Here is a 20,716-nt window from a genome sequence, read left to right on the forward strand (position 1 = left end):
GTGGCCCCTACCGCGAGCCGGCCGGCGTGTTCATCGCCGGCGGCGGCGCCGAATCCTTGGCGCGCAGGCCTTCTGACCACACCGCCTGCGAGTCGTCCTGCGTCCGTGCGCGCTGGAGCAAAGAGGCGTGAGTACAGGGTGCGGATCGCAAGGACTACCTTGCCCCACTGATGCCCTACTGGGGCCCTGTTGAGGACCTCTCGACACGCCGCCGCCCGGTCACCGGAGACTTTGACCGGGGCTGCTGCGCCGCCAACCTCTGGCTGCCCGGCCCGTGCTCCACCTCGCCCGCCACTCACCGCAATCTGCTCGGCGTAGGCGGCCTTGCGGCGCGTGGCATCGCGCTGCGCATCGACCTTCTTCTTGAGCTCGGGCGAGAGCTTGTTGTAGAACTGCTCGTCCGACGGCGTCGTCACTGCGCGCGAGGAGGGCGGGGCGGTCAGCCGCTGGCGTCTTGCTGCGAGCTGCATCTGCAGAGCAGGCACGGGCTCGTGGCGGCGCTCACGCACCCTTCATGATGCCGTAGCCAAGGGCGATGACGGCGCCGCCGCTGATGAGCGCGCGGCCGAGAGAGGGTGGGGCACTCATGCTTGTGAGGTGTGTGGGGTGAACAGAGCGAGACGCTGGTGGTGGGAATGCAAGGTGGAGTGAGTGGCGCGTCCACAGCAGGCGGCACAGCGCCTTGTGCTCACGTCAGCACCGCTGCGCTCGCGCCTCTTGGACGAGGGCGCGTGACCCCACGGCCCCGCTCCTTCGCATGCTTCTCCATCACGGTCAAGCTCGTGGGTGTGCGCGACAGCACAAGTCTCATCGCGGCGGCAGGAGCTCGAGACACAGGTGCGGAACTGGATCAGATTCGAGCACCTTCCGCTCGCCGTGAGCCCCATTCCTGCGGGCTGTCCGCCAGCTCGATCTCCCAGTGCCCGCCCTGCTCCAGCTGGCGGTGTGTGATGCTGGGCTCGTGCAGCGCCTCGCCGTTGATGCGGAAGGAGCGCACGTACTTGCGTCCACTGCTCGAGCCGGACGCAGAGATGACGAGGCGGTGCCCGGGAATGTGCGGCAGGCTGACGGTGACCTCGTCGAAGAAGGGCGCGCTGGGGGCGGGGCGGTCAGATGCCTGCGAAGGGGTTCGATGCGCGAGCACAGACTCACCCGACGACGACATAGCTCCCAGACGCAGGGTTGATGGGGTACAGGCCAAACACGGCGACCCAGATGTACCACGCCGACATCTGTCGTGCGCCGTCAGCGTCGCCCTCATGGTTGCCTTCTGTCGACTCACCTGTCCGAGATCCTCATTGCCGCCCAGGCCATCAGGCCGGTCGCTATATTCTTGCTCTGCAATCTCGCGCACCAGCTCTTGCGAGCGCCAGGCACGACCGAGCGCGGCGTAGAGCGCAGGCACGTGGTGGCTGGGCTCGTTCGAGTGATCACTAGTGAAGCGTCAGTCGGCGCCTCCCGGCGACCCGCAGTTGCGCTCACTTGTACCCGCCGGCAAAGTACTCGTCGAGCTTGGAGAGCAGCTTCTCGGTGCCGCCGTGTAGCTTTGCGAGGCCCGGCAGGTCGTGTACTACATCGAATCTGCAGATCATTCGTCAGCTCCTGCATCGGCGGCGCCATTCCTCGCTTCTCACAGATACGTCCAGCGATTGCCTGCTCAAGTTGCATCAGTACGTGCCAAGTGACTTGCTGGCATTCTACTCACCTTCGGTGAAGCCGTCATCGCGCGCCTTGGGAGCCTCAAGCGGCTCGTTAAGGAAGGAACCATTGGAAAAGCGCGGCGCAAAGAAGCCTGTTTCCTCGTTGTACACATGCCGATAGTTGCCCGCTCGCTCAGCGTAGAAGCGCGCTGCGTCGACGTGGCCGAGCTGCGTGGCGACCTGCGACACGCACCAGTCGCACGATGCGTAGTCTGACGGGCGCGTGAGCACAGGCACGTGCAGAGAGAGCCAAGGGCAAGCTCACCAAGAGTGCGCGAGACGGACTCCGCCGTGCGGTCGTGCGGCACGTAGCCCGTCTTCTTGTAGTACGTGAGGCCAGCACGCGCCTCGATGGGCGTGTACTCCTCGCGGTCGGCGTACTGCAGCTCAGTGTCGCGCTCGGGCGGCACGTCGGCGTTCTTCTGCACGGCCTCCCACGCAAGCGTCTTGTTGAAGCCCTCGACGCCCTTGACGAGCGCCTCGGCGATGAGCGAGTCGCTCCAGGTAGAGATCATGATGCTGGGTTGCGTCAGATTGCTGCTGGTGCAGGCCATCACTGCTGACTCACTTCGTCTCGGCGCCGTTGGCCCACATCGGCAGATAGCCAGGCTCGCCGCTGCGAGGACCAGACTGCAGATAGATGTCCAGGAGCGAGCGCACCATAGTGGCGACGCGGTCGTTCGCGAACAGGATGGTAGCAGCCCAGCCAGCACGCCACGTGTCCCAGATGGACCAGGACTGGTACGCGGTGCCCTTCTCCACGCGATCAGTGTAGAGCGAGTAGTACGCTGGCCCGTCGGCGGTCTCCTCTGAGTGCAGTGACGGGAACTGCAGCGCGTGAAAGAGTGCCGTGTACACGATGCGCTCCTGCGTGGCGCTGGCATTGCGCAGCTGGACCACGTCGAGCAGTCGGTCCCACTTGTGCGCAGTGGCACGCGCGACGGCGGCTGCATCGTCGGCTTGTGCGATCTCGTGCTTCAGATTCAGGCGCGCTTGTTCGACGGCTTCGACAGAATCAGCGAGAGAACCGGCACCGAGGCAGACTCTTGCTCACAGATCAGCGACATCCCGACTCGGATGCGCACACAGGCAGTGTTCGAAGGAAACGTGACGTACTGAGGCCATGATCAGCGCACGTTCAGAGCGGGCTCGTGTCGAGCTTACAGCTGCGAGATCCTCCTCATTCCAGCGCCCCAGCTCCCCGACATGCAGCTCCGTGCCCGTGGCATTCGTCACGGCGGTCCCGAAGCCTTGCCACTCAGCCGCACAAGCTCCCTTCTTGTCGAACTGCGCCACGAAGAAGCCCTTGAAGTTTGGCGCCTGGTGCGGGCCAAGCTTGTAGTCCATGCGCTCGGGGCTCCAGCCGGATATCTCCTGCCGTGCCGGATCGATGTACACTGCGCCGCGCCAGTGCGGCCGCGTGGCTTGCACCACGACGAACCGCGACTCGGCGTGCGGACCGGTCTGCTCAAAGGCGTACTCGAGCACAGCGGAGTGCTCTGCGCCAGCCAGTGTGAGGTTGAAAGCCGCACCGTCGAGCTGTGAGCCGGCGTCGACACGCAGCGAGTAGCGCTCGACACGAGCGTCCTCATCGGCGTGCGAGAAGGGCAGACTTCGCTCCTTCGGCGTGACGCGCACGGCGCCGAAGCCAGCGGCCAGCTCGAGCGGTGCGAGGTCGCCCATCCATACCGCAGGCTGCCGCGTGAGAAGCACGCCCTGATGCGTCTTGTCGTGAAAGTAGTAGCCTTCACTCGAGACAAAGTTGCGGCGTGTCATGGGCGTGGCACGGATCGCAGCGAACGGCGGCGCCGGCGTGGGCGAGAGGCCGGCGTAGGCGTCGGGCACGTACTCGTCCGGATTGGGACCTGCTGTGCCGATGAGAGGATCGACGAAGCGGCTGTTGCCTTGCCGGGATGCGTGGCCGACGCTCATCGGCGCGCCCAGCGGCCACTGATGTGGGCGCTGGCCATGCTGGTGCCCGCTCGCTGCGCTGCACACGAGCAGCAGAGCTCCCACGCCCGACCGCAGCGTGTTCGATGGCCTCATCCACGTCTCTGCGTCTGTGCTTGATGGCCTTGCGGTGATGGTCGAGTGTGAAGAGGCCGCGTACCACAGCTTGAGCGCGCCGCCGCGCGGCCGTCTCGCACCCGCGCCTTGCCGCACCGCGGCGCGCCCTCTCAGACGGCGCTCCTTCTCCGCATCCCATTAGCCCCTCTTCCAGCTGTCAAGCGGCTGTGATGGAGACCCGCACACTGCACACTGCAACTGGATCTGCCTCTGTCGACGCAGCGCTCGAGCAGCGACGACGAGCCGGAGCAGCCGCCGCGCCGCAACTGCCGAAGGATCGCCGCCCTTGCTCCTCCACCCGCAGCGCGCAGCGGTGCCCGAGGGTGCAGGCGTGGAGCCGAAAGCGCGCATGACAGGTACCCCGGAGCGAGCGTGCAGCGCCGCCGTCTTTGCCTCCTGCTTGTCGTGGCGCTCCGAGCATGCAGCCACCTGCGTCTGTGTGTGCTGCTCTCGCATCCCTCTGCGGTCGGCTCTTGATCCTCCAGCTCTGCGTGGACGAGCGGGCGGAGCGCTGGCAAGCCCGCGAGACAGCGAGCGGGCTCGGCGGCAGCGGTGCCGATGACGCGGACGCGGCGCATAGGGCGCGCGGCGATATGCTGCAGCCGCAGACGAGGTGCCGCGATGCCGCTGCCGCTTTGGGCGCGCCTCCGCTCCGCAGCGCTGCCGTCGTCGCAGGCGGCCTGCCTGCCCCGCCAGCAGCTGTGCTGCAGCATCCAGCCGATGCTGTGCCTGAGCGCGTCGACGGCGCCGCGCCGGCTCGCCGCCGAGCTGTCGCAGCCGCGAGGCGACGTCTCGGCGTGGAGACGCTGCTGCACCGCCCCCCCTCTCCTCACCACCCACCCTCTCGCAGCCCCCTCGGCATCGCGGCCAGCACACCTGCCGCGTCCGCGTCTCGCGATGGCGACCGCCAGCACCGCCAGTGCCGCGCCGGCGCCGTCCGCCGTCGGCGCCACGCATCCGCTTGCCGCTGCCGCCGAGCAGGACCCTCTGGGTGCCGCAGCCGCACCCGAGGCCGCCGGCGGCCGCACCACGCCTACGCCGCGCTCCGTCTCAGGGGCCAAGGGCGCCGCATCCGCACGCTCGCCCGACTCCGAGGCCGCCTCGTCCGTCTCGCCACAGCTCGTGCGCGGCGGCGCCGATGGCGGCGCGTCGCCTGCTCTCGGCAATGCCACGCACCACGGCTGGCTGCCGCTGCAGGGGCCCAATGAGAGCTCAGACACGCTCGGTGGCGCAGCATCGCCGCAGCTCGACTCGTGGAACGGCGGCTCGCGCAAGATCGGCTACCCGTACCGCCAGAAGAACGAGGAGGAGCAGGAGGCAGAGGCCGTCGAGCAGGTAAGTGCAGTGCCTGGGTGGAAGCGATGCAGGGCGCTCCGAAGCTGTGTGTCGTGGTGAATGACGGAACTACGGCCGTGAAAACCTGCCATCTCGTAGCTCTCTGTCGCTGTCGCCACATGCGCTTGGTCTTGAGCAGCCGCAACCCATCCCAGCCGCGCTCGATCTCATGCTGATGTTGCGTGCTGTCACAGAACCTTGAGCGATGGGCTGCCGAGGAGCGGCAACGACGGCGAGCGGCACGCTCTTCGCAAGCACGCGTGCCGTCTGGCTCGTTTGCGGCAGCCAACGGTACCGCAGCAGCCTCTCCTGCCAGCTCGCTCGCGCGCCGCCTCTCCTCGCTGGGGCGCAAGGCGTCCGGCACCGGCGGCGCGCCGTCTGCATTGCCGCCCGCGGCATCGCACTCCAACGGCCTGCTCCGCCGCGGCTCCAACCCAGAGAGCTTCAGCAGCGCAGAGTCGGGCAGCCGTGAGTCGGAGGAAAGCAGACGCAGCGGCGCCAGCACGCTGGGCGACGCAAGCAGCGGGCGCTCGCTGCACAGCGGCCGCGCGCTTGATCCCGCCATCATCGAAGAGGCATCAGAGGGCGATGCTGCCGACCAGGCAGCCGCAGCTGCGCGCCGCGCCAAGGGCAAGCAGCGCGCACGAGACGATGCCGACTGGTCAAGGCCGCTCTCCGCCGCCGAGCAGAGGCGTGCGGCTGCGGACCAGCATGCGGCATCCGTGGGGCAAGATCCCTTCCGCGATGACCTGTCCAACGGTTCGCAGGAGCGCCTGCATTCGCGCAGCGGCTCTGGCTCGTCAGCAGCGACACTGCAGACGTACGGGCAATCGGGCAAGGCGACTCCGCGCCATCCGATCGTGACGCCTGGCCGAGCGCCGACGATCAAGCACCGCGCGCGGCAGAGCGGCAGAGACGCGCCGGAGATCGTGGCGACGGACGTGGATGCCTCGAATCCGTTCACAGACAGCAATGCTGGGCCGCCCGACGCCGGCGACCGCTACGCGATGCGCAAGGGCGCCAAGTACGGGCGCCGGCGGCCAGGCATGCGCACGCGTACGATTGAGGAGGGCGAAGAGGGCGCGGAAGAGGAGGCAGAAGAGTCGGACGAGACGATCGACGAGGGCATTGGGCGGCAGGCGCCCGCACGCAAGAGCACGAGCAGCTCGCGCTTCAACGAGGTCGGCCTCGACGACGAGAGCGACGGCTGGTCGGCTGCCGATCAGGCTCGCCGCGAGATGGCCCAGCAGCAGGCTGCGGACGAGGAGCTCACGCGCAAGCCGTGGTGGACGGACTGGCTGTGCGGCTGCGGCAATGCACACGATCGGGAGGATGAGCAGGTGAGTGCGGCGCGTCGAGCGGTGCTGCCACCATTTGCTCACGCTTCACTCGCAGACCGGCAAGACCGGGCCGGATCTCACTTGAGAGCCAGTCTGCACCCCTCGTCTCTGCTGACTCCGAACGCTCCTTCACGCTGCCGCGCATCCTCTGCGCCTCTCTCTCCATCTCAATACCGTGCTGTCCCAGCTAGTTGCGGCCCACGCCTCGACCTGCTCTTGGCCGCCCACAATGTCTCCGCATCGAGTACCCTTCAATCAGAGAGCCTGCTTCATCTGCTTGCCGCCTGTGTGGGCGCACGTTGCGGCTAAGAGCCCCTAGCAGTGTTAGTGTGGGTGCGAGCTGGGTCAAAGCTCCGACGTGCCGTCGCACGCGAGGCGAGCGCTTGCGCGTCGCGCTGACGCGGCCTCTTGGCGCCGCCGCCGGAGGTGAGCTGCAAGCGCTGACGCAGAGGCGAGGACGGTGCTCGCTTGTACTTGCCCGAGCCTGAAGCTGGACGTGCCGGTCTCTTCGGCCCGCGCTCGCGCGGTGTATGCTTGCCGCATGGGCTGTCTATGTTGCGGGCCCGTGCACGCTGATGCGTCGAGCGCGCTAAAGTGAAATCAAGGCGGCCGCGGAAGGGAAGCGCCGCAACGCCTGAAGAGCTTGCGCGTGCCTGGACGAGCAGCGTTCCTTCGCACCACCACCACCCTTCTTCGTCCCCTCTGCCAGCGCCGTAGACGGCACAATCTGCCGGTGTACTGTCCTGCCCACTTCTGTGCGGCGAGCGGCCTGGCCTGCTTCCACACACGGCGTCCTTCGCAGCCTCCACCTCGGCGCACATCGCCATGTCCTCATTCATCCTGCCCTACACTACGCTGCAGCCGACGTATGCGCGCGTCTTCGACGACGTGGCCGCTCAGCTCGTGCCCGCCGAGCGTGTCTGGCTCTCGGCGTACGCGCACAACGCTCAGGCACACTCGCTGCACGCTAAGCTCGTCCTTGAGCCGTGCAAGCCGCTCACGGGCGAGCGCGCGGCGGAGACCGCCGGCGGTGTGTGCGTCGCTGAGGTGCTCAACGGCAATGGGCTGAAGGTGCAGCGCATGTCCGACAGCATGGTGAGTGCAGGACTGGTCTCGACTGAGCGGCGTTGCGCAGTGGCTCGTCCAAGCGATGGCGAGGAGAGCGCGCCTCATCTGTAGCCAGTGTCGCGCGGTATCAGTCGCCGTATGTGCTCTTGCTGACGCTGCTCCGTGCTGTAGCTCGACTTCTCAGTGTCGAACACGGCCAGCTCATCGTACACCGGCTCGACGTCAGCTCGCGTGCCGCAGCCAAGCGTGGTGGTGCCGCCGACGCTGCTGCGCCAGCCGCGCAAGACGCTCGGCCCACTCGTGCGAGGGCACGCTGGCGTCTCTGCCTTCGATGTGGCGACCTGCTCGTCTGGCATCGAGCGGTACGTGGCTGGTGGCGCCGACGGCGATCTGCGCGTCGGCGTACTCGACCTGCCGGCAGAGGAGGCTGCTGCGAGCCAAGAGCTGTCTGCAGACGCGGACCCGGAGAGCCGCATCGAGGCATTGGCGCAGCAGCGGATGCAGCAGAAGCTGCGCGACATCGCGCGGGATCAGGTCGTGCACTGCAAAGGACACGTCGGCGATATTCGCTCTGTGCGTTTCTTCCCAAGCGGCGAAGGTGTGTGCATCATGAGGCCTTGCGTTGGACAGCTCGCTGACTCGCAGTCGCAGTAATTCTCTCCACTTCGAGCGACCACACGTCACGCATCTTCAGCGCCCTCGACGGATCGTCGCCACGAACGCTCACTGGACACTCTCGCGCCGTGCTCTGCTCGGCAGCGATTGGCCGCGGGCGGCAAGTCATTACCGGCTCGGCAGACGGCACATCGCGGATATACGACGTCAGCACGGGCAAGCAGATCGGGATGCTGGGCGCCGAGCGCTTTAGCAGCGTCAACGCCATGGCGCTGGCGCCGACATCAAGCGCCGCAGCACAGAACGGTGCTGCTGAGGAGAGTCTGCACGGCCTGCTCGTCACCGGTCTCTCAAGCGGCCAAGTCGAGCTGCACGACTTGCGATCAAAACAGCGCACTGCGCTGCTGCCGACTTTCCTCTTCCCGCTCGGCGCCGCTCCGGCAGCGACAGACAGCTGGACGCAAGATCGGGCTGGCGGCATTGCCTCGGTGGCATGGGCCACCGAGCACATGCTCTTCTCCGGCTCGCTCAACGGCATCGTCGCAGCGCACGACCTGCGCATGGCCTCGGAGAGCAACTCGAACGACGCATCAGCCGCACCAGCCAGTTTGCTCTGCTCCTGGCGCCGCAACGGCGCAGCAGTCACAGATCTCTTCGTACCGCCAACATCAGGCGCGCCGCGCGAGCTGCTCGTCGCCTCGGCCGACGGCCTGCCGTATCGCGCCGACGTCGAGGCGCTCCTCTCGGGCGACGGCAGCGCACCGCGCGTCACGACGGAGCTCTGCGGCTGGGAGGCCGAGAGCGTCGAGGCTGTGCGCCTCGACGGCAAGGGGAGAGTGCTCGGCGCTGGCGCGGAGGGCATGCTGCGTCGCTACTAGCGGTGCGGCTTCCCGCTGCAGTGACGCGCGGAGCACAGCATGGTGATGGGCAGTGCGCAAGCCCTGAGACCGCGAACTTCGGGTGTGGTATTTGGGGTGCGCGAGACCGCACTGTGGAGCAGCAAGATGCTCTTGGCGCTCCACAGGGCAGCCTGCCGCAGCCCAAGTCCCTCATCCGGAAGCTCGCGTTTCAGGGCCCTGTGCAACCGTGGCCCGTCTGCAATGCCCATGCTCTGGCCCTTCACGCGCGTGTGAGCCTCGCCCGCGCACCTTCGAGCCTTTCAGCCAACAAGCTCTGCCAGTGTGCGACCCGGCCCAGCTACTGATTCCATTAGACCAGCAGACGTCTAGGTGATCTGACGCAGCAGATTATCGCGTAGGCACGGCAGCGGCGCTGTCGGGCAGCGGCTCGCCGTCTGAGCAGGCGGCTCCGGACGCGCGTCCGCAGCCACGAGGCATCTATGACCAGACGTCGAGCAGCAGGCGCGAGCGCGTCTTGAGCAGCTGGTACTCCTTCTTGCCCTCCTCTGCCGAGCCCTTTGCCTCGCCGAGGATGCGCAGCAGCACGTTCTCCACATCCTTGGCCATGCCGGCAGCCTCGCCGCAGACTGTGGGGGATCTAGATCAGCCGAAGCGAGCACGCAAGCGGACCGGCAGCACGCACTGTAGATGTACGCCTTGTTCTCGAGGATGTCCTTGGCGATGGCCTCGCGCTGCTCCCAGATGAGGTCCTGCACGTACATCTTGCTGCCGTCGGGCTTGAACTTCTCGCGCGACAGCGCCGTGCTCATCTCAAAGACGTCGCCGAGCGCCGCCTTGTGCTCCTCCCACTCGTCGCGGTACAGGAAGTCCTCGTCGGCCTGCGGGGCAGAGTCAGCGACAGCGCCGGAGCAGCGAAGGTCAGCAAGCGCGCACCTTGCGGCAGCCCTGCAGATGGAGCCATGTCAGCACAAGCAGTTGAGAGAGGTGCAGGCAGATACGCACGTAGAAGAGACGGATCTTGCCCCAGTCCTTGAGGGCATCGGCGCCGTTCTTCTCCTTTGCCTTCTGCGAGGCAGCGACGCGCTCCTGCACGAAGCCGCGGAATGGCGCGACGCCAGTGCCGGGGCCGATCATGATGACGGGAATCTTGGGCGAGGTGGGCAGGCGGAAGGTCGAGCGGCGGATGTCTGCGCTGGGCGTGAGCATGCTGGGCGGCCAGCAAACGCACGCACGACTCACGGATCGGGCTGCGGAACTTGCCCTCCTTCACATAGCTGCCGCGCGGGCCGTCGATCGTGTACTTGGGCGCGTTGAAGCGCGAGTCCGGCTCCTCACCGTTCACGCTTGCCTGAAAGGTCAGGTGGTCAGCAATCGCCAGCTCGGTCCCAGGCACGCGCGACGCACCTTCAGGCTGCTGATGAAGTTCGTCGCGAGGCCGTGGATGTAATCATCGCCGCCCTCGGGCTTGTAGCGCAGCACGACGGCGGTGACGTGCACGGCCTTGGGGTGCAGCTTGGGGCTGCTCGAGATGGAGTAGAAGCGCGGGCCGACGCGCGGGATGCCCGAGATGACGCGGTCGAAGGGGATGTTCCAGGCCGTTGCCTTGCTGGGGTCGCGCACGTCGTCGCCGCACACGAGCTGCAGCACCTGTGCGAGACGCAGGCCGCGCGAGCCGACCTTCTCGGTGAAGTACTGCTTGTTGCTGCCGATCTTCGAGAGCTCCTCGCGCGCGGCGTCCGTCGGCGCGTACTTGGCGAAAGCATTCAGCGCCTGGCGCGATGCGACAGCCGTGACGTCAAGGTAGTGGCGGAAGATGGCCTCGTACGTGGTGGGCGTGGGGAAGGGCACCTTAGCGAGCGTAGGGTCGAGCGACTCGACGTCGATGACCGTGTTGCGCTTCTCCGAGAGGCCGAGCACGTTGAGCATGCGCTCGACCTCGCTCTCGGGGTTGTGCGCCCACACGGCCACGTGGTCGCCGTGCTGGTACGAGATGCCGGAGCCCTCAATGTCAAACTCCATGTGCACGCACGAGCGCTCGCCGCCGACGCTGAAGAGCTCCTTGGCCTTGCCGACGGGCGCCAGGTACGGGTTCTTGGCGTCGTGGATGCCCTTGGTGCCGAGCAGCGCACGCGCCGACAGCTCGCCCTGGTACACCTTGTCCTGCTCGTACTCGCCAATCTCCTCGACGCGGAAGTCCTCCACCTCGCCGCCACTGCCCTCCTCGAAGCCGCCCTCGCGGGCAAGCGCCTCGAACATGCCGTCCTTCCACGCCAGGTAGTCCTCCTCCATGCTCTTGTCGTCGTCGCCCTCGCCGCGCTCGCCGATGCGGTGCGCGCCGAGCTTCTGCAGGCGCTCGTCGAGGTCGCGCGCAATCTTGTTGAAGTGCTCGTAGGTGCGGTTGCCGAGGCCGAAGATGACGTACTTGAGGTTCTCGAGGTTGTCGCCGTTGGAGAAGGCGACGCCCTCATCCGAGATGTGCTCCATAAGCCCGACGGCGTTGTCCGTCGGCTCGCCCTCGCCGTACGTGGCCATCACGAAGACGGCCACGGCGTCCTCCGGCAGCGCGTCGAGCTTCTCAAACTCATACTCCTCCGGGTCGCACACCAGCGACGACGTGCCGAAGCGGGCCTTGGCCTCCTTGGCGATCTTGACTGCGTACTCCTCGGCTGTGCCGGTCTGCGAGCCGTCTGGAGAAGGCGTGAGCTGGTGAGGTCGCAGAGGGACGTTGCTGCATGCTCACAAAAGATGACAATGCGCTTTTTCTGTGAGAAATGAGCGGTCAGCAGCAAGTCCAGAGTGTCGTCCACATAGAGAGGCTGCAGCAGCAGATGTTCCGGCATCGGGCACATCTGATAATGCACGCGCCATCCACCTGTTGCCCACGCTCATCATCCTGCACCGAGCACGCACCTGTTCCTTGAGCTTCGAGACAAAGTCTGAGCCGCCCTCCTCGGCGTCCGCGGCCAGGCCGCTGCCGAGCTTGTGGGCCGTGTCGGACGACGACTTGCCGAACGAGTCGCGGAAGAGGTAGAGCGCCGCCGCGATCGCCACGGCGGCTGCAGGCAGGTCAGCGATGAGCTGTCAGAGAGCATGAGTGGACGCAGGCCGACGCACCAAGGATAGCCAGGTCGGTGGTCGACGGCATGATGGCAAGAAGGGCGCAGAAGCGCCTGTAGCCGGTAGAGGCGCGGGGGGGCGCAGGTACGGGTGCGTGTGCGTGTGCAAGCCGAAGAGGTGCGCCTCGTGGATGCGGTGGGGGTGCGTGTGGTGCAGACGCAGGCGGCGATGCTGCGCTGTGGGTGACGGGAGCAAGGCAGCTGCGAGAGTGCGATGCGGGGTGAGTGTGTGTGAGAGAGAGCGAGGCCGGCTCGCGCTCCGTCGGCCAGACCACGACAGGCACAAAGCGCCTTAGAGGCGGAAGCAGCACGCCGCCCGCCGCCCGTCCGCCCGCCTGTGGATCTGCCGGCCGTCTGCGCCTTGCTGCGAGCCTGCGCTGCGACACGTCGCCACGCGCGTGTGAGAGGCGTCGCTGAGCCGCGGCTTTTGTCCGCCTCGTCGCTGCGCAGCCGTCGCGAGCTCAGCCCACCGAGCAGAGCTCACCACGACGCTCGCTGCGGCGGCCGTGCTGACGCGATGCTCCTCTCGCTCGTCCAAGCAGCGCGCAGCGGCCGGCGCAGGAAGATGGCCGGCACGGCGCTGCCCCCACGCGCGCCCGGCTGCGTCAGCATGGGCATGAAGGTCGCACGGTCCGCGCCTGCCGCCTTTCCCGAGTGCCGCCACAGCACGAGGCCTACGCAGCAAGCGCTTCGTACAACGCAGCGCGACGCCTCCAGGTCGCCGATGGTTCTCGGGCCAGCAAGCAGCTGTGGCTTCGGCCTCGGTGCCGGGCGGCATGCTGTCTCGCTGCTCCTGCTGGTGGGCAGCTTGCGGAGGGCCCAGCTGGGAAGAGCGCTCATGGCTTCTCGAGCACTCTGACCGCGAGTCTCCTCTTTCTCCACTCCTGGGCGCCCAGTCAGCGCAGGCCGGTAGAGGAGCGAGGCCAATTTCGCCCTCGCAGCATCACAGCAGGCAGGCAGCCAAGCTCCCGCCAGGAGAGTGCCTTGGAAAGTGAGCTGCTTCGCGCCGCTCGCCCGATGCAAGGCATGGCCCCTGAAGAGCGGGGGAACAAGAGGGCGAGGTGCGGCTGTGCCAGCACCAGACGCGCATGCCCGCGTCCGTCGGCCCTTGCGAGACCGCAGGCCTGCCTGTCCGCCGAGCTCGACGGCGAGGCCCAGCCTCGAGCTTCACGCTTGCTCCTCGTCGGCGAGCTTGAAGCGCCCCTCGTCTTGAGCGCGCACCGTTGCGAGATCGTCGGTGCCGCGATTGAACATCTTGCAACGCCTTAGCGCAGGCGTTGGCGAGCGGGCGCAGGCAGCCGCAGCAGCGTGGCGCCCGCCGCATCTCAGCCGCGTCATGCGCCTTTTGGCGGTGCAGGCGGCGACTTTGGCAGCGCGGCGGCACAGCCCCGCGCATCGCAGCAGCAGCCGCTCAGAGGGGCGAGCTCCACCTCGGCGGCGGCGCCGGTCATGCGGCGCGGCACGGCACCGCCTCACGCCTGTGTGCTGGGCCCTGCAGCGCCTCACGGGCCGTCGGTCCTCACCTCGACCTCGCCCTTGGCCATCTCAGCTCCAGTCCACAACTCGACTTCACCACCACTCGTCGCTCTCTAGGCGCTCTCACGTCCGCAGCCTCGCCTTGCGCCCTCTCTCCGCGCGCACTTCCTCGCAACCGGCCGCCGCGCCACTGCGCCCAGCATGAGCTACCCCTTCTCCTCCTCCTACGCCCAAGCCTCGCCGCAGCAAGGCTACGCCTCGTACGGGCGCGACGACGGCACTGCGCCGGCGCACATGCGGCAGGACTCGCACGCCTCCGAGGCGGAAAAGTTCGACGACGGCGCACGCGGCCGCACGCACGCCACGTACGCAGACGCAGACGACGACCGACATGCGGCGCCGCTGTACCAGAAGGGCATCTGGTCGCCCGACGACAAGCGTGCCTTTACGCGCAGGAACGTGGGCGTAAAGATCTGCAGGTGAGCATGCGGGAGACCAGTGCTGCTGGAGCGTGACTGGAACGCTGGGCCGAGCCTTGCTGGCAAGGACTTGTGAGGTGGGACGTGCGGGTGGTTGAGACGGCAGAGTCTGGACATGGCGGCAGCAGAAGCCGGCTGCACAAGCTGTGGTACGCAGCGGCCCGGCACCTTCAGCCCTCCGTGGCTGTCTGCTGTAGGATGCCGTGCAGGGACAGTGGTCACTCGGGCTGGCAAGGAGGATTGGCAAGCTGACCTCCCGTCTCAGGTCCATCGCGTGCGTGGTGATCTGGGCCGCTCTTATCATCATCTGCGTCATTTGCCTCTTCGTCACCGTGAGTCTATCTTTGTGTCCCTGATGAGGCTGTGCTGAGCCTGGCACCGCAGTTCGCACGGCCGCCAAACATCGGCATCTCTGGCGTGACGGTGCCGTCCGCGTCCGACGTCTCCCTCACGTCGGACGGTTTCACGCTCAACGGCTCGGTCAGCTTCGCCATCTCGAACCCCAACTCCTTCACCGCGACGATCAGCAAGCTTGAGGCGCACGTGAGGCCGCCGCGTCGCAGGTGCGCAGAGCTGTGGCTGACGGGTGTGGCATGCAGGTCTATGACAACGACGCAAACTCGAACGTGGACATCGGGCGCGGCACCATCACCGACAAGCAGATCAAGGCCAACGACAACACGACGATTGTGTTCCCGTTCCAGATCGTCTACGACCCGGCCAAGGACACGAACCGCGCCATCCTGAAGGTGCGCAGCTCGAATGCTCACAGCCGAGGGCCATGCTGACCTGTGCGGCCCACAGGACATCGCCTCGAAGTGCTCCAGCTTTGGGCAGAATCTCGACGTGAGACCGCATGCCCGTCAGCCAAGCGGGCTCCCAGCTGACCGGCATTCCCTCGCAGTTCACGCTCAAGGTCGACGTCAAGCTCTCGATCGTCAGCGTCGGCATTCCCTTCACTGTCAGCCGGCCGCTCAGCTTCCCGTGTCCCGACGCCATTGCTGTAAGCAGCGCATTTCCAGCCCCTCGCCCGCAGCAACTGACAGCATCCCCACAGCAAATCGTCAGCGCCACCGGCAACCTCGGCAACCTGGTCAGCGGGCTCACGAGCAAGCGGCGACAGCTCAGTGCGCGCGCACACGAGCTGGCCGACCTGGCGGTGCGCGAGCTCAGGCTCGAGCTCGACGGCGACGAAGCCTCGCGGGCCGCGCGCCGCTCAGAGCAGCGCCGCAACCTCGCAGAGGCGGCAAATGGCGTCTTTAACGAGCTGCAAAGCCGCGACTGGCCTGGCCTCAAGCAGCGTGTGCGGCGACTGGCACAGAGCGAGGCTCTCTGAGCTGTCGCCATCCGCTCGCCGTGCACCCGGACCCTCTCATGTACTCGCTTCTCCATTCAGATCTCATCTCTCTCGCTCTTCGTGCGTGCTGTGCTGTCACGCAGGCATGGTCTGCGCCGGTCGAGCATATATTATGTCGAGAGCTGGTAGGAGAGCGGGCCGCGGCAAAGGAGCGTGAGGAGGTAACGGGAATGCTGTGCGGCCGAGGACGGCGGCGAGAAGAAGTGCTGATGAGAGGCCGAAGTGCGCCCGGAAAGAGATAGAGGCGAGTGAGAAGCGGGTGGAGAAGCGACGTGCGATGCAGTCTAGAGGAGAGCAGCGACGGCGGCGACAGCCACCAGGGCTGCGGCCGTGGGCCGGAAGAGCGAGGCGGCGGCGCTGTTGGGCGTCGTCGTGGCGGCGGCCCGGCCAGCGCCGGCGACGACGCTGGCAGTCGAGGAGCTCGACGACGAGCTGGAGGAGCTGCGCGTCGAGGACTCGGTGGGCATGGCCGTCGACGAGCTGGAGCTCGAGTCCGACTCCGACGTGGCGCCGCTGCTGCTGCTGTTGCTCGAGCCGGAGTTCGACGTGCTGCTGGCCGAGAGCAGCTTGCCCTCGCCCCACGGCACCGCCGGCGACGGGTTCTCCGGCTGGTTGGCCTCCGGCGGCGGCACCGTCTCGCCGTCGGCAGAGGCGATCGTCCAGCGCGTCGTCCACTGCGGGTTGGCGCCGTCGGCGTCCGTGAACTGGTAGAAGTAGATCGCTGCGGGGCACAGCGTCAGCATTGCGCCTTTGGAGAAGCTAGGCCCGACTCACCGCTGTAGGGCGACACCTCCGGGCACGTCCACGAGTACGACGTCTCGCTCGTGCCGTCGACGTTCGTCGCAATGTCCGTCAGCTTGGTCATGTGCAGGTTGGTGCCCGTCATGACTGCAAGGCAGGGACAAAGGGTCAGCATGTGCCGCCGCATCGAGGTCTACACTGCAGCTGTGCACCGCCTCGTCAAGTCGCCGGGACTGCTCCGCCTGCCGCTGACTCGCACACAATAGCGCTCTCGCGCTGCACCATCGCCTCCTGCGCCCGTCCGCACTACTCACGGCTGATGGTCATGTGCTTCCACTTGTTGCCCGAGCCGGCAGTCCACTGCATCGTGCACTGCGAGCCGGCGCGGAAGACGTCGCTGCTGCTGGGCGCCGTCGGCTCGGCCGGCTGGCTGCTGCTGCTGCTGCCGCTGCCGCTGCTGCTGCTCTGGCGCGCGACCATGGCATGGTGCACGTCGCGCGGCGACACGGCCGAGGCGGCGCCGGCGCCGACGAGCAGCACGGCGAGCGAGGAGAGGGCGAAACGCATGTTGGTGAGGGCGCTGCAAGAGGCGCAATGAGCCAAGGCGCAGACCGAGGAGACACTGCGCACGACGCACTGTAGGCAAGCGTGCAAGAGCGGATGTGCGAGAGCGGCAGGAGCGAGACTGAGCGCCACGAGAGGGGGTTGAAGAGGAGGTCAAAGGAGTGTGGGTGGAGCAGGAGTGGGAGAGCGAGGCGAGCGAGATGTGGTGGGAAGAAGAGGACGTGCGGCGACGCGGAGACAGGAGGCAGCTGCGAGTACGAGCCGCGGAGAGTGCTGCGATGCCCGAGTCGCAACGCTGCTGCTGCGGAAAGGGACACGAGAGAGAGGGGCGCAAGCGGCAGCAGAGCGGCAGCGCCCGCAGGCCGCCTGCCGTGTTGCTCTGCCGCGCCTGCAGCTCTGTACCTGCACGCTGCCCGCAGCCGCAGACGCCGGAGTGCCGCCGCTGCCCGCCTGCGCCATGCGGAGCGCACCGCACCGCCGCGAGCGCGGGAAGCTGCCGTTCGGGGCAGGTCCGATGCGCCGTGTGCTGCCCCAAGAGGGTGCAGCGCCAGGTGGCAGGCACAGCACCCAGAGCGGCAGCGCCTCGCAGCGCAGAGCAGCGAATGTGCGGTGCAGGCGAGGCAGCACGCATGTCCGGCGCCTTCTGGCGCTCTCATGCGCGCCGCGGCGGCCGGCGGCACACGAGCAGCCATCCGCAAACAACACCGCTCGGCACGCCGTCTGCCGCCGCCGCCCGCGCTCGCACCGCCGCATCGCATCTCCGCCCGCCAGATGGCCGGCCAGGCACGCAGCCAGCGGCACGCGGCACGAGCGCACGAGGAAGCTCCCGCCGCGAGAAGGAGATGCGTGCAGCGCAGCGCGAGCTTCAAGAAGGCACGGGCGCATCGAGGTCCTCCTCTTCGCTGCTTGGCAGGCTCAGCATCTCGCATCTCGCGGCAGAAGGAGCCAGCACGCAGCAAGCAGCTGTCAGGCGACAGGCAGCAAGAGATCGAGCCTGCATCTGCGAGAAGGTGTGGCGTCGACGCCGTCGTCAGCGCGAGATGAGATGAGATGCGCCAAGCGTGCCGTTGCATCGGCTGCGGCGTAGCGTGGCGCGCCGTGCCCGATCCGAGGCTCCGGGCGAGCAGCTCCTCAGCACAAAGCGCAAGGTGAACAGAGTGCATCTTGCGTCGCTCATCTGTTGCTACGTCAAAGCGAGCGTCGTGTGGCCCATGATCGACTCAGAGGCTGGCAGACGGAGAAAGACGCACGAAGCGCTTGAGTCGCACATCTGACGCTCTCCTTGGGCTCGTGAGCTTTCGACCTCAGAGTCCGCGTAGAGGACGCCAAAGGGACACATAGAGAGATACAGCATACCTTGTAGAGAATATTGAGCGCTACTGTACCTGCGTCGATCAGGCTTGATGCTCGCCGCCGGCCAGCACAAGTCAGCGGCGAGGGCGAGGAGGGCAGGGAGAGGATGGAGCTGCTCCCACGCTCTCGCATTAGGCCGTGCTTCACACGGCGCGCCGCGCTGTCTGCGCACGGGCGGTGCCTGCGCTCGTTCCGGAGCACCACGACGCCTCCAGCGCTCCGGTCAGACCTCGAGGCGGGCGATACCGACGCAAGCATGTCGCTGGAGCAGACGCACTACTCCGTCGTGCTGCTGGGCACGGGCCTCACCGAGGCGATCCTCGCGGCGGCGCTCAGCAAGGCGGGCCACTCGGTGCTGCACGCCGACCCGGCGCCCTTCTACGGCGACCGCTGGGCCTCGCTGTCGCTGCGCGAGCTCGCGACATGGGCTCAGACGGCGCCGGACACGCAGCTCGCCTTTCCTGCGTTCAGCGAAGCCGATGGGGGCGAGACATCAGACGTGCCGGCGGCGCTGGCCAAGCTCGACAGACACTACGCCCTCTCCCTCACGCCCGCCCTGCTGCCCGCAGCCGGCGCGGCGCTCGACATTCTCGTGCGCTCGCGCGTCGCCTCGTACGCCACCTTCCGCCTGCTGGAGCGCACGCTCATCTTCGAGGCGCCGGCGGGCCAGGATGCACCGCCGACGTTCCGCAGCGTGCCGTGCTCCAAAGAGGACATCTTCCGCGACCGCTCGCTGCCTCTGGCAGACAAGCGGAGAGTGATGAAGCTGCTGATGGGTGTGGCTGCGGCAGAAAACGATGGTGAGGCGAGGAAGAGCGCATCGCTCGCCAGAGCAGCTCTGACCTCGATGCACGTATCAGGGCACGATCCAGACGAGCCGTTCTTGGCGTACCTCCAGTCCAAGCACGGCATCTCTGCGCCAATCGCTCGGGCGCTCGCTTTCGGCGTCTCACTCTGCTCGTCTCCTGAGGGTGCGCCAGCTGAGCTGCTTGCTGAGACGCTAATCTGACCCGCCTGTCGAGTAGACGCGACTGGCATGGCGCTCGAGCGCGCTGCGGCGCACCTCAAGGGCACGGGAAAGTACGGCAACTCCGCGTACCTCGTCGGCCAGTACGGCGGCGCTGGCGAGCTAGCGCAGAGCTACTGCAGGTACGTCTGACGCGCCGCGCTCCTCGTCACTGCTGACGTCTTGCTCAGAGTGGCGGCAGTCCACGGCGCAACGTACATCCTCGGACGCCCAGTCGAGTCACTGAAGCTCTCAGAGGAGAACCCGGGATCAAGGTCTGCTGAGGCGGCTCAGGAGGCACCTTCTACTGGACGGTGGAAGCTGCGCATCGCAGACATCGAAGAGGAGATCAGCGCAGACTGGGTCGTCGGCTCGTCCGAACTGATGCAGCAAGCACTGCACGAGGCACCACAAGCAGAGCAGCCATCGGCCGCACAGGATGTCCTGCGCTGCTTGCTGGTGCTGGATCGCTCGCTGCCGCTTACAGCAGCGGCAGTACCGGCTGAGGGACAGCCTGTAACTCCACCAGACACTGCTCTCGTCGTCTTCCCGCCGGGCGTCCTGTCCTCCGGCAGTGACGGGGCTGTGCCAGCGCAAGCCGTCAGCGTGCTCATCATGGGCGAGGGCACCTTCAGCTGTCCCAAGGGCCAGTGTGAGTGCTGCTGTCCAGTGCTCGCGCGTCCCCACATGCTGACGTCGAGCCCCAGACGTCTACTACCTGAGTACGCCGGCGGGTGCAGAGGGCAGCACGACCGCAGAGCAGGCGCTCGGGCCGGTGGTCGACGCTCTTCTGCGCCTGGCTGCGCAGGTGGCGCCCGAGTGGCGTGCAGAGGGCGCAGCCGAGCCATCCGCCAGGCCGGCTGAGGTTACAGAGCCGGCACAGGCGCCACGACCCCTGCTGCAGCTCTTCCACCGGCAACGCGCGACACACTCTCGCCTCTCCTCGGGCGCTGCGGAGCATCTGCTGGCCGTGCCGTTCCCGCCGTCCAGCAGCTCTCACGCCGCCTCTCTCGCGACTGCTCTCGACGCCGCCACGCAGCAGGCCGAGGAGCTGTTCTGGTCGATCGAGGGCGAGGAGGCACGGGCACAGTCTGCGGAGCGCGCAGAACGGCGAAGGCGGCGGCGAGACCCGGCCGAGTACGTCGGGCGAGCCGGCGCAGAGCCACGCCAGGAGGAAGAGATCGGCACAGGCGTAGATTTCTTCGGCCCGGACGAGGCGGAGGCCGCAGAAGAGGAGCAGGAATAGATACAAACGAGAGTATGTGTGGGTGTGTGACGACATGGTTGGATGCGACGAGACATGCGCAACGGAAATTAGACGGTGACGGGGTTAGTGGAACGGATTATCGGAGCGCGAGAGGCGAGAGTGCGCGAAGAGGCGCTTCAGGCATCGGGGTTCTTGCGCTTCGTCACGGTGAGGCGGCGGCGCCAGTTGCCGCGCTTCTTGCTCTCCTCGGCGGCCGGCGGCTCGACGGGGTCGTTCTTGAGGAAGGCGGGCACGGTGAAGCTGAGGGCGCGCTGTGCGCGGACGTTGTCCTTGGAGTCGGTGGACATCTGGGTGACGCCGCTCGACGAGGCGTAAGCGCCCTGCGGCTGTGTGTTGCTTCGCGGCATGGGCGGCGCGTGAGGGCTGTGCGCC

The 20,716-nt window shown here is 67.1% G+C and overlaps 10 protein-coding genes across 10 annotated transcripts; 4 read left to right on the plus strand and 6 right to left on the minus strand.

Annotated features, from left to right (window-relative positions):
* Positions 1–7: 7 nt before the first annotated feature.
* Positions 8–588, minus strand: FA09DRAFT_339441 (hypothetical protein; the record flags this gene model as incomplete). Its single annotated transcript, XM_025744218.1, has 3 exons — positions 8–112; positions 300–415; positions 510–588. The coding sequence occupies 3 exons, from the start codon at positions 586–588 to the stop codon at positions 8–10; spliced, it is 300 nt and encodes a 99-aa protein (XP_025597722.1).
* A 262-nt stretch (positions 589–850) lies between these two features.
* FA09DRAFT_339442 (hypothetical protein) lies at positions 851–3,632 on the minus strand (the record flags this gene model as incomplete). The annotated part of the gene is made up of 10 exons (XM_025744219.1): positions 851–1,094; positions 1,153–1,232; positions 1,283–1,433; positions 1,483–1,581; positions 1,635–1,653; positions 1,706–1,912; positions 1,966–2,219; positions 2,269–2,704; positions 2,755–2,815; positions 2,865–3,632. 10 exons carry the CDS (start codon positions 3,630–3,632, stop codon positions 851–853), a joined length of 2,319 nt encoding a protein of 772 aa, XP_025597723.1.
* Positions 3,633–4,926: 1,294 nt separating this feature from the next.
* FA09DRAFT_54605 (hypothetical protein) lies at positions 4,927–6,329 on the plus strand. Its single transcript, XM_025745711.1, has 2 exons — positions 4,927–5,148; positions 5,297–6,329. The coding sequence occupies exons 1-2, from the start codon at positions 5,129–5,131 to the stop codon at positions 5,964–5,966; spliced, it is 690 nt and encodes a 229-aa protein (XP_025597724.1). The 5' UTR covers positions 4,927–5,128; the 3' UTR covers positions 5,967–6,329.
* Positions 6,330–7,267: 938 nt separating this feature from the next.
* FA09DRAFT_339444 (WD40 repeat-like protein) lies at positions 7,268–9,003 on the plus strand (the record flags this gene model as incomplete). The annotated part of the gene is made up of 3 exons (XM_025744220.1): positions 7,268–7,537; positions 7,682–8,108; positions 8,162–9,003. 3 exons carry the CDS (start codon positions 7,268–7,270, stop codon positions 9,001–9,003), a joined length of 1,539 nt encoding a protein of 512 aa, XP_025597725.1.
* A 459-nt stretch (positions 9,004–9,462) lies between these two features.
* On the minus strand, positions 9,463–12,130 carry FA09DRAFT_325815 (putative NADPH-cytochrome P450 reductase; the record flags this gene model as incomplete). The annotated part of the gene is made up of 9 exons (XM_025741179.1): positions 9,463–9,611; positions 9,668–9,863; positions 9,919–9,930; positions 9,988–10,172; positions 10,225–10,333; positions 10,390–11,672; positions 11,726–11,747; positions 11,896–12,041; positions 12,100–12,130. 9 exons carry the CDS (start codon positions 12,128–12,130, stop codon positions 9,463–9,465), a joined length of 2,133 nt encoding a protein of 710 aa, XP_025597726.1.
* Positions 12,131–12,235: 105 nt separating this feature from the next.
* On the minus strand, positions 12,236–13,074 carry FA09DRAFT_54663 (hypothetical protein). The gene has a single exon (XM_025745712.1). The coding sequence runs from the start codon at positions 12,877–12,879 to the stop codon at positions 12,394–12,396; it is 486 nt and encodes a 161-aa protein (XP_025597727.1). The 5' UTR covers positions 12,880–13,074; the 3' UTR covers positions 12,236–12,393.
* On the minus strand, positions 12,963–13,836 carry FA09DRAFT_54730 (hypothetical protein). The gene has a single exon (XM_025745713.1). It carries the CDS (start codon positions 13,495–13,497, stop codon positions 13,045–13,047), a length of 453 nt encoding a protein of 150 aa, XP_025597728.1. The 5' UTR covers positions 13,498–13,836; the 3' UTR covers positions 12,963–13,044.
* On the plus strand, positions 13,655–15,474 carry FA09DRAFT_361256 (hypothetical protein). Its single transcript, XM_025745329.1, has 7 exons — positions 13,655–14,056; positions 14,322–14,388; positions 14,441–14,599; positions 14,656–14,805; positions 14,861–14,902; positions 14,961–15,059; positions 15,114–15,474. Exons 1-7 carry the CDS (start codon positions 13,779–13,781, stop codon positions 15,390–15,392), a joined length of 1,074 nt encoding a protein of 357 aa, XP_025597729.1. The 5' UTR covers positions 13,655–13,778; the 3' UTR covers positions 15,393–15,474.
* FA09DRAFT_330610 (hypothetical protein) lies at positions 15,425–16,926 on the minus strand. Its single transcript, XM_025742667.1, has 4 exons — positions 16,792–16,926; positions 16,469–16,734; positions 16,188–16,301; positions 15,425–16,134 (listed from the first exon to the last, which is right to left on the minus strand). The coding sequence occupies exons 2-4, from the start codon at positions 16,719–16,721 to the stop codon at positions 15,698–15,700; spliced, it is 804 nt and encodes a 267-aa protein (XP_025597730.1). The 5' UTR covers positions 16,722–16,734; positions 16,792–16,926; the 3' UTR covers positions 15,425–15,697.
* Positions 16,927–18,273: 1,347 nt separating this feature from the next.
* On the plus strand, positions 18,274–20,339 carry FA09DRAFT_330612 (FAD/NAD(P)-binding domain-containing protein). The gene is made up of 5 exons (XM_025742668.1): positions 18,274–18,871; positions 18,932–19,042; positions 19,097–19,220; positions 19,269–19,729; positions 19,785–20,339. The coding sequence occupies exons 1-5, from the start codon at positions 18,328–18,330 to the stop codon at positions 20,321–20,323; spliced, it is 1,779 nt and encodes a 592-aa protein (XP_025597731.1). The 5' UTR covers positions 18,274–18,327; the 3' UTR covers positions 20,324–20,339.
* Positions 20,340–20,716: the final 377 nt, after the last annotated feature.

The sequence above is a fragment of the Tilletiopsis washingtonensis genome (assembly GCF_003144115.1).
Source record: "Tilletiopsis washingtonensis strain MCA 4186 unplaced genomic scaffold FA09scaffold_13, whole genome shotgun sequence".
Taxonomy (NCBI): Eukaryota; Fungi; Basidiomycota; class Exobasidiomycetes; order Entylomatales; genus Tilletiopsis; species Tilletiopsis washingtonensis.

Bases quoted from the DNA above. Each gene is read 5' to 3' on its own strand.
- FA09DRAFT_330612 (XM_025742668.1), top strand. From the start codon at position 18,328: ATGTCGCTGGAGCAGACGCACTACTCCGTCGTGCTGCTGGGCACGGGC. The intron at 18,872-18,931 runs GTGAGGCGAGGA...TGCACGTATCAG, and splicing joins GGCTGCGGCAGAAAACGATG to GGCACGATCCAGACGAGCCG. The intron at 19,221-19,268 runs GTACGTCTGACG...CGTCTTGCTCAG, and splicing joins CTAGCGCAGAGCTACTGCAG to AGTGGCGGCAGTCCACGGCG.
- FA09DRAFT_330610 (XM_025742667.1), bottom strand. From the start codon at position 16,721: ATGCGTTTCGCCCTCTCCTCGCTCGCCGTGCTGCTCGTCGGCGCCGGC. The intron at 16,302-16,468 runs GTGAGTAGTGCG...CCTGCCTTGCAG, and splicing joins GAAGCACATGACCATCAGCC to TCATGACGGGCACCAACCTG. The intron at 16,135-16,187 runs GTGAGTCGGGCC...TGTGCCCCGCAG, and splicing joins GGAGGTGTCGCCCTACAGCG to CGATCTACTTCTACCAGTTC.
- FA09DRAFT_54605 (XM_025745711.1), top strand. From the start codon at position 5,129: ATGCAGGGCGCTCCGAAGCT. The intron at 5,149-5,296 runs GTGTGTCGTGGT...GTGCTGTCACAG, and splicing joins ATGCAGGGCGCTCCGAAGCT to AACCTTGAGCGATGGGCTGC.
- FA09DRAFT_361256 (XM_025745329.1), top strand. From the start codon at position 13,779: ATGAGCTACCCCTTCTCCTCCTCCTACGCCCAAGCCTCGCCGCAGCAA. The intron at 14,389-14,440 runs GTGAGTCTATCT...CTGGCACCGCAG, and splicing joins TCATTTGCCTCTTCGTCACC to TTCGCACGGCCGCCAAACAT. The intron at 14,600-14,655 runs GTGAGGCCGCCG...TGTGGCATGCAG, and splicing joins TCAGCAAGCTTGAGGCGCAC to GTCTATGACAACGACGCAAA.
- FA09DRAFT_54663 (XM_025745712.1), bottom strand. From the start codon at position 12,879: ATGCCGCCCGGCACCGAGGCCGAAGCCACAGCTGCTTGCTGGCCCGAG.
- FA09DRAFT_54730 (XM_025745713.1), bottom strand. From the start codon at position 13,497: ATGCGCGGGGCTGTGCCGCCGCGCTGCCAAAGTCGCCGCCTGCACCGC.